The 9,901-nt window shown below is 48.9% G+C and overlaps 1 protein-coding gene across 1 annotated transcript in view; it reads right to left on the reverse strand.

The window, feature by feature from the left end:
• Nucleotides 1-9,895, reverse strand: part of OTUD5 (OTU deubiquitinase 5) — a 26,206-nt gene extending 16,311 nt beyond the window's left edge. The window contains exon 1 of the mRNA XM_019629670.1: nucleotides 9,581-9,895. Coding sequence (XP_019485215.1) covers nucleotides 9,581-9,604 — 24 coding nt within the window. The 5' untranslated portion in view covers nucleotides 9,605-9,895. The remainder of the gene's footprint in view (nucleotides 1-9,580) is intronic.
• Nucleotides 9,896-9,901: the final 6 nt, after the last annotated feature.

Here is a 9,901-nt window from a genome sequence, read left to right on the forward strand (position 1 = left end):
GCAAAATACATTGTATAAAGCAAAATGTAGCAAAATATGACCTTGCTTGTGACTGAAAACATGTTAACAAATATATGTATATGCATATGTAAACAAACACCCATGTACACAAAGATGGGAAGGCTATACAACAAAATATTATCCCTAAGTGTTGGTTACAGGTGATTTTACTTCACCTCCTTCTTTGTAAGAGGTATACAATCCCTTGTCCAAAATTCCAAAACTCAAAAATCTTTGAAAACCAAAAGTCTTTATCTATCTCATTTGGCATCATAACCTGACCTGAGCTGATTAGAACCTATTTATCCCACTTGAAGTTGAACATTCAAATATTTCCCTTCAGACACATTGGGGTGTTTGATTATGAGGTGCTGCCGTAGACTCCACTGGGGGTGTTACAGAACACACAGCATGTGAAGTCTGACGATTAAGTTAGCAAACTTGTTGCAACGATGTTGCTAACCTTTTCTAATATCACAGGGGTTATTCATTATGAATTTATACCAACTGGACAAACAGTTAGCCAAGTTTACTATTTGGAAGTGCTGAAGAGGCTGAGTGAAAAAGTTAGATGACCTGAACTTTTCGCCAACAATTCATGGCTCTTGCATCACAACAATGCACCAGCTCACATGGCACCATCTATGAGGGAGTTTTTAGCCAGTAAACAAACAACTGTATTGGAACACCCTCCCTACTCACCTGATCTGGCCCCCAATGACTTCTTTCTTTACCAGAAGATAAAGGAAATATTAAAAGGAAGACATTTTGATGACATTCAGGACATCAAGGGTAATACAATGACAGCTCTGATGGCCATTCCAGAAAAAGAGTTCCAATATTGCTTTGAGGGGTGGACTAGGTATTGGCATTGGTGCATAACTTCCCAAGGAGAGCACTTTGAAGGTGATTGTAGTGATATTCAGCAATGAGGTATGTAGCACTTTTTCTAGAATGAGTTCACAAAATTAATTGTCCAACCTCGTACACACAGGGTGATTTTTCTAAATTCCAAAGCACATCTGGCCCCAAAGGTTTGAGTTAAGTGAACCTGTACAAATGTGTATTTTCAAAAATAATGTAGAGATGCGTAGACAGAACACAGAGGATTTTGGGTGCAGTGAAAAGACTCTGTATGGTAATATAATGGCAGATACACGTCATCATGTACTGGTTCAAACCCACAGAATGTAGAACACCAAGAGTGAACACCAATGTAAACTATGGACTTTGGGTGATTGTGCTGTGTCAATGTAGGTTCATCAATTTTAACAAATGCATCTCTTTGGTGAGGGATGTTGGTAATGGGGGAGGCTATGCATGTGTGGGGGCAGGGGGTATATGGGAACTTCCTGTACCTTCTGCTCAATTTTGCTGTGAATCTAAAACTGCTCTAAAAAATAGTCTATTAAAAAATAAAGCCTATTAAAAGCATAATGTCCAGGGGGTGACCGGTTAGTTCAGTTAGTGAGAGCATCGTGCTGATAGCACCAAGGTTTCTGGTTAGATCCCCGCATGGGCCACTGTGAGCTGCACCCTCCTTAAAAGAGTAAACCATGCCATTTGTAGCATGAAAGCAGTGTGTAACCAAATGATCATGGCTGTTTCCCAATAAAAAAATAAAAAAACACGTAATGTCCATGTGTCACTTAAAACATATTTCCATTTCAAAACAAAACAAACCAGAATTAGCAGACCTTTCCCAGGCCCCTCACGCCCTCTGCTGGCCACCAGAAGAAGCCAGCCTGATCCAGCATCAGGGCTAGGGACCAGAAATCCCAAGACTGCTCCTTGGGGACACCACCCTGCCCAGGGATTTATAGGATCCAGGCTAATGCCAACCAAAGGGGATCACCTCTCTGCAGGTTATTTTTCCAAAGCTCAGGTGAGATAAACTCCTGGTAAAGTAGGAAGCACAAGGTTTGCAGGTCAAAAGCTCTGGGTTCCAACCCCAGCTCTGTCACTCACTTGCCGCATGAATTTGGGTGAGCTAAGTGAACTCTCCAAGCCTTAGTTTCCTATCAAACAGGGGATATGTGACCTACCTGACAGGGCTGTCAAGAGGCTCAGAGGAGATTCAGGACCAGAAAAAGGCATTGCAAACAACATACCATATACTGGAGAATGGTCACCAGTCACAGAAGGGATGAGACCAGCACAGAGAGGGGTTGAAGACCCCAGGTGGCTGGACAGGAGGGGCTGAAGAGGGGATGACAAGGGACTACGCAGCAGCACCACCACCAGGGCCCACACCCGGGGAAGGTATGGCTGGCTTTCCAGAGATGACAAAGGTACTGGGAAGCCCTTAATGAGCTTCCATGGGCAGCACAAGGACTCTTGTTTGTACACAACATTCCAGCAGTACAGGTGCTCCTCCTGCCCCAAAGGCTGTGGACAAGCACACTCCAGCCAGTTCTCCCAAGTCCATCCCTGCCCCACAGGGTCAACCACCTCCCAGCACCATGGCACCTGTCCTAGCCAGGGATCTCCAGCAGGGAAGCCGCAACTATGGCTACAGCCTCAGACTGAACAGAAGTATGCAGTTCTAAAAAAGGGCACACAGCGACCTCCTGCCCTCAAGTGTAGAGAGAAAGAAATCAAGAAAGGAAAGGTGATAAAAGAGGATAAGAGAGCTCCTACTTTTTCATCAAACAAAGGTTTACCAGGCAGCTACTAAGTCAGACCCTGGGCTGGCAATGAGGCCAGAGAAATGAATCAGACTTGCTCTCTATCCTCGATAAGGTCACAAACTGCTAGTGGGGTGGGGAAACAGGCAATGACTACACACAAGTGTGAGAAGGGCTGTGAAAGATGAACACAGGAGGTGCTGGGAAACACAGAGGAAGGGACCTGGCCAGTCATGAAGACTGGCACCTGTGAGGAGGTGCCACCTGAGCAAAGGATTAAAACACCAGGACCTCCAGAAAAGTTTGTGACCTGGATAAGAAATCACTTCTGCCACAAAGCACCAGGGATGACAGGGGCCAGCAATGAGTTCAGCAGAGCTCAAGTCCTGGGTAGGACTAGGAAGGTAAGCAGGGCAAGGCCAGGAAAAAAGATGGACTCATATTAGCCGAATGCCTGCCCCATGCCAGGTGCCAAATGCAAAAGGTGACCTCATTTAATTCTCACCACAGCCCAAATGGAAGAAAGCGTTATCCTCATTTTACAAAGAAAGAAAAGAGCTAGGGTTTGGGCACCAGCAAGGCCTTGTGTAGAGGTGACAAGGGAGGCCTCATGAGCCACAGCATGGAGACATACCTGGCAGGCCAACCTGGGAAAATCCTGGTTTGTCCCTAAAAGTGAAGGAGGCCTAAGCATACCCTTTGTACAAGCTGGGCTTTGGTCCTGGGGCAGCCAGAGTGGCATCTGGGACTGGATCTGGAAGCCAGGCCACGAGCCACCCACTAGCTTTGGCACCTACAGCCTTAAGAGCCTGGGCTCTGGCTGCAACCCCTCCTCTCTCTCCTTTTGGGAAGAGAAAACAAGAAGATCCTGGTGCTTGCTTCCAGAAAGAGTTCAGACAGTCCCAGGAGCTCCTAGCACAGTCTCTCCCATCCCCCAGCTGGAAAAGAACCTCCAAGAAAAGTGCCAGCTTGGGAGTTGTTTTAAGAAAATGACCCATGAAGAAGAGCTGCTGGAAGTGAGGGGTGGGGCCTTGCCCAGCCATAGAGAAGTTCAGGCTACATTGATGCCCTGACCTGAGAAAGTCCAGACCCTCAATCTTGCAAGCCCACCATTGAGCCTGAGGGCAAGTCCCTGCACACCTCTGAGCCTCCACAAAGGGGCTGGATAAAGCTCTCTGATACCAGGGGATCCCCGGTGCAAGACTGAAACCTACTAGTCCAAAGGCCCAAGAAAAGTTGAAGCAGAATGTGGGACACAACTGATTTAGGTTCCCATCCAGCTCCAGTTATTAGCCATGTGATGACCTGCCCTAAACCACAGTTTTCCAATCTGTGAAATGGGATAACAAATCTTGCAATAATAGGGATACTGGGCAGACTCAAATATTACAGGACTCTGGCCAGTAGGAGAGCACTTAATGAGTTCCCTTCCCATCCCTGGAAGGGAACCAAGAACACCCCTGTAGTAGGCTGAATAATGACCACGCAAACATATCAGGCCCTAATCCCTGGAACCTGTAAATGTTACTTTATAAGAAAAAAGGGTCTTTACAGGTGTGATTAAGTTAAGGCTCTTGAGATGCAGAGATTATCTTGGGTATCCGGATGGGACCTAAATGCAATCACAAGTGTTCTTACAACAGTAGAGGAAAATCTGATACACACAGGAGACCACATATACACAGAGGAGATGATGATGTGAAGACAAGCGGAGGTCGGAATGATGTGCTCACAAACCGAGGAAGGTCGGCAGCCTCCAGAAGATAAAAGTGGACAGCGTTCTCCCCTAGAGCTGCTGGAGGGAGTGCAGCCCTGCCAACACATTGATTTTGGATCAGTGAAACTGATTTTGGACTTCTGGCCTCCAGAACTGTGAGAGAATCCGTGTCTGTTGTTTTAAACCACCCGGTTTGTGGTTAATTTGCCACAGCAGCTACAGGAAAATAACACAACCCCCTTGTAGCACTCCTGGTGTGAGCTATGAGGCAACATCACATGGCTCTCACCCCACAGGATTCACCTCTCAAGCAACCCCCCCCCCTTTGCAGGGAGAGTTAGAATTAAGGCAGCAGGAGCCTGGGCTCCCCCACAGCCTGGGAAGCTGCTGACCCTGCCCATCCATGAATGAGCTGCCACTAAAGGGGGAAGGGGGCACGGTAAAATGGCAGGAGTAGTGGCAGCTCATGGACAGATGTCTTCCCAGAGACCACGGCCAAGAGGTGTTTAGTATTCTGGGCTTCACAGCTCTGTCCCAGCAAGCCTGGTGCCAAGACCACTCCTCTCTCCCCCTAAACACCCAGGAACACTGGCTCGGCTCCACAGGCAACCCATCCAATAAGAAACACTGACAGATGCACTGCTCTCTAAGGACCAACACAAGCTCTCCAGGGCGGAGGAATGGGAAAAGAGCAAGGCCCCAAAATCTAATGCCAGGCCACTGGGAGGAGAGGATTACAAAATTTTCTATTATTCTGAAACAAAAAGAAATGAAGTACTGATGCATACTACAACATGGATGAGCCTTGAAAACAGGCTGAGAGTAGCAAGTCACAAAGGACTGCATATTGAATGATTCCATTTACATGAAACGTCCAGAAGAGACAAATCAAGACAAAAAAGTAGATTAGTGGTTGCTAGGGGCTGGGAGGGGATGAGGGGACTGGGGGATGATGATGATGCAGGGTTTGTTTTTGAGGTGATGAAAATGTTCTAAACTGGACTGATCATGGTGATGGATACTGAATTGTACACTTTAAATTGGTGAACTGTATGATGTGTGAATTATGTCTCAACAAAGCTGTGAAAATAAAAAAACTAACCCAAGGACCTATAGCACTTGGCAAAAGAGAAAGAAATGGAATACTGCTTGAAATTTCATAGCACACCCACAAAAGCCACGGGACCCCACTCAAAACTTTCACAATGGTTGCAGGGAGTGGAGAAGAGGGAATTATAAGATTACAACTACCTTCAGAACACTGAGTCCAACTTCCCTCCTCACCACTACCCATTTTATGGATGGAGAAACTGAGACCAGAAAAGGGAACTGCCCGAAGACATAGGACTCCAAGCCAGACTGCTCAGGCAGGGACCACTTCCTGTTATACTACTCTGCCTCCCCACTAGAGGAACCAGCAGGTTTCTATATGCCAAATGAAGGGTCTTTGCTAACAAAGACCGGTTGTTACAAAGGGTCCTAGGAAGAACCCATAGGATCCTGGGGAAACTGCAAGATAAGAATCAGCCAAGGTCTGAAGTGGGCCAGGTCAGGTATTTACACACTTGATCACCTGGGCATGTGTAGACTTTTGTGGAAAAAAAAATAACAGCAGAGTGTTTGCCTAAAGCTGTAAAGCAGCCAAGCAGGAGACCCTGGAGTTTAAACTCAGACCTGCCCAGTTCCAAAGCCCAAGCTCTTTCCACACACAACCCTATCTCCACACCATCCAATAGGCCCCCTGGCAGGCAACCTCTGAACTTATTCACAACAGCACAGATGGCCAAAGAAGTCACTGTCCACCAATCCCGAGCCTCACACCAAATAGGCCGCCTGTCCTGCACACCAAGCTTGGATAGCTGGGAGGGATCAGAGGGGCAGGAGGAGAGGAACCCAGTTCTTTCTCAAAAGACACCCACCGTTCTGTCACCTCCAGGTCCAGAGGGCTTTGGTGTGAGTTCCCTAAAATCCCAAAGCTAAGTGTCACCCCACTAGCTCCTTACCTGATCAGTGAGGAAAGAGGCCGAAAGAGCATAGGCAGAACTATTCTGGTCCATCCAGCAAAGCCCCAAAAGAGCCCAGGTGGGAACCCAGATACACTGGCTCAAGTGCCAGGTCCAGCTTCTCCACCACCTCAGCATGCATGCCCCCTTCTCAAAATGTTCTGTGAGGTCCTCAACCTGAGGACGCTTTCAAGCCATTCTTTTCATACGGTAAGACTCTTACCAAGGTAGCCATGCCTGGGAAAGGAAACCCCTGACCCTAGGGTGCCAAAAGGGCTCCTATAGGCAGTAGAGGTACAGTGACATCGGGACAGACAGGAAGCCTGAGTAGTCAGAACAAGGACCAGATTTACCATGTGTGCTCCCAATCAACAACCCCGCTCTTTTTTCCAAGGGATCTAACTGGCCTCCAGTGACATTCAGGACCAAGACTGAGGCAGCCGGAAGAATCTCTCCTCTTCTCATCCCCAGGCGGTCCCAAGTTGTCTCAAGAAGTGGGAGGACAGGAAGTCTCTCCTTTGTCATTGGGAAGGGAAGATATCATGCAACCGTGGAGCTTTACTTCCATGTTCTTATGGAGACAAGTATAAGGGAGGCATTCCCAGCCTCGGAGATGCAAAGGAGGTGTAAAGAGGTATCTTTCTAGTCACCATAGCATCACATGACTGTCTTCCTCTCTGTCTCTGGGACCAGGGATATATCACTCCCTATTACTGGGAAGGAGGAAAAGCAGACTTTACCCTAACCAGGGAGAGAATAAACAACTCCTGGCCCTGACCCTGTGGGTCCAGATGATTTATCCTGCCTGGAGTAATAATGGGTGCAAAGGCAACAAGAACGAGGGCTCAAGACAAGGCCCTGGCCCCTGTGAAGTACAGAAAGATTTACCTGAGCAAAGGGGGCGAGAGTTATGGGTGGAGAATTTCCCTGGAGTGGGGATGTCCCAAAACTCTTTCCTGTCTCTGGGAAGAAAAAAGCTTGTTGAAAGGAATTCAAGAAGCTCAGAATATTTCCCTGATCCTGAAAACGAGAAGCAAGCAGAGCTGAGTCAGGGAGAGTCTCTGAATATCTCCTAGTTCTTGAGGGGCGGCCTCGGTCCTCATGTTCCCAGTACCTGACAACCTTCTCATAAAAAGGAGGAGGAACTTCCTGGCCTGAAGATCAGGGTTTCTTATGACTGTGAAGAGCACCCACATCCTTCTGCCCAATGGGGGAGGCGTCAGGCCACACTGGGGAGGACCTCATATCCCTCTCCCTGGTGATAAAGGATTGCCAGGTTGCAGGGGGAGCCTCACACCTAAGGGGGATAGGACTCAGGCCCCTCCCTAAGCTGAAGAATATATTGTCCTTGAGGGGAAGCTTAAGACCCCTGGTAGGAGTCTCAGACTCTTTTTCCTCAGAATCCCACCTTACCTATGTCTCTAAGGAGAGTGGGCAGTTATCAGGACTTAGTTCACAAGTGGAGCGTGGTCTAAGGCTCAAGTCCCCAAGGCAGGAAATCTTACGTCCCTAAAAGGCCCCTATGACTCAGGTATACGTATGCTGTCTGAAATAAGATGACAGTCAGTATTCTTAGAGCAGGCTCAGGTCTCAGGTTCTAAGATAGGAGAGGTGTCTCATCCACCTGAGGGAAAGTTTAAACTTTTAGGGATAAAGACTCAGTGCCCTTTTCCTCCAGGACTCTATATCCATGCCCCAAAGTGAAGGGTCTCGGGAAGCAAATCTGGGGGAGGGAGTCCTGCTCCTAAGGGGTACTTCAGACCTCATCTATAGAGACACAGCAGTCACTGGGTTATGTATGGGTCTCTTGTCCTTGAGGGAAAGCTTTAGCATCCTTGGCACAATGGGTCCCAGGCCCCGGAAGGCAGACTTACATCTGTGAGGAGCCCTCAGATTCTACCTCTGGGACTCCATGCTGCCCGTGTATCTAAAGAATGGTCTCAGGCTCAAGTTCCCAAAGCAGAAATCTTACGTCCCTGACAAGCTCATGCACATACGGGGCGGGGTGTGAGGGTGTTCAGATCTATTTCAAGGGGAGAGGGGGCTATTATGTCCCCAAGATGTGTTTCAGTCCTTCATAATTGGGGCAGAAGAATCTCATACCCCTGTATGTTGGGGGGTCTCAGACTCCCAAAGAGAAAACTCAGACACCAGTCCCTGGGGAAAAAAGTATCTTAAAGACTTCACCTTGGCTGAGATTTCTGTGGGGGGATATCAGTCTCCTGAAGAGGCTTCAGACCCAGTCTCTGAAAGCCCCAGTCCTTAAGCGGGGAGATCTTAGGCTCCAGCATCCAAAACAGCGAGTCTCATTTTCTTGAAGAAAAGCTCAGGCCTGGTGGTGGTGGTGGGTGGGGTGAGGGAGAGGGGCCAAAGGTCTATCACTTAAAAGAAGCTTAAGCTCCTGGAGATTCAGACTCTTGTCACCAGGCAGTTCTCAAGACTACTGAGAGGAAGCATAAACCCTTATCACTTAGAGAATGAATCTTACATACTCTAGTAGAGTTTCTAGTCCCTGGATATCATCAGCCTTGGTCCTTGCCTCAAGGGGAAAAGAACCTTATCTCCTCAAGATAAGTCTTACATTCCTGGAGAAAAGCTCAGAATATCTATCTATCTTTCTTCAGGGGATGTATATGCATGTGTCACGCCCTTGATTCTAGAAGAGTCTCAGACCCCACTGATGAATGGTCCTGTGCTGTGTCCCCCTGAGGAGGGGGAGGGGTTTTCCAATGCAGGGTGTTTCAGACCCCTGAAAGGGTTTAGTATCTTGAGAACACTCCCTGAGGTCTCCACCTTACTTGTGTTCCCTGGAGGAGGAATCTTAGATTCTTATCTCAGAGAAAAAGAAATCTCCAGCCACTAAACACAGACTCTCCCTTGGAGTCATGAGACTCCCCTCTCAGGAGGCATGCCATTCTGCCTGTGTCTCCTGGGGGGAGGGGGGGTTTCCCACCTATTGGCCCTACAAGATGCGATCCCAGGACCTGGAAAAGATCGCAGACCCCATCTTCAAGTCCTTCGTCTTATCTGGGGCCTCTACCCTCAAGTCCGTGGGGAAAGGGAGTGGGGGAAGAGGGTGTATCACACCCCTACCACCAAAGAAAAGTGTGTCAAGATCCAGGAGAAGACATTTAATTCCCTCAGAGAGATCTTAAAACAGCCTGTCTTGGATCCCTACCCAGTCTGGGGATCCCATCCACCATACCCGCTCACCTGTCACCCCCAGCTCATACCTGCTCGACAGTGGCAGGGTCCATGGCCTCGATACGTGCTGCAGCAGCTTCATACTCGTCCTCACTGTTGTAACCTGCGCCGACCTCTTCACGCTCCGGACTGCCACCGCCAACCGCGCCAACCCCGGGGGCTTGACGCCGCCGTTTGCTGTGGCCGGGTCCTGAGCAGCAGCTGCCCACGCCCACCGTGCCGCTCACGCCAACCACCACGCCCGCCGCACCCACACCTGCCGCCGATGCACCCAGCGCGTCGCCAGGACCGCCGCCGGGACCGCCGGGGCCCCCACAAGGAGGAGGCGAGGCCTGTTGTGGCCGGGGGCC

The sequence above is a fragment of the Hipposideros armiger genome, unplaced genomic scaffold (genome assembly GCF_001890085.2).
Source record: "Hipposideros armiger isolate ML-2016 unplaced genomic scaffold, ASM189008v1 scaffold_862, whole genome shotgun sequence".
NCBI lineage: Eukaryota > Metazoa > Chordata > Mammalia > Chiroptera > Hipposideridae > Hipposideros > Hipposideros armiger.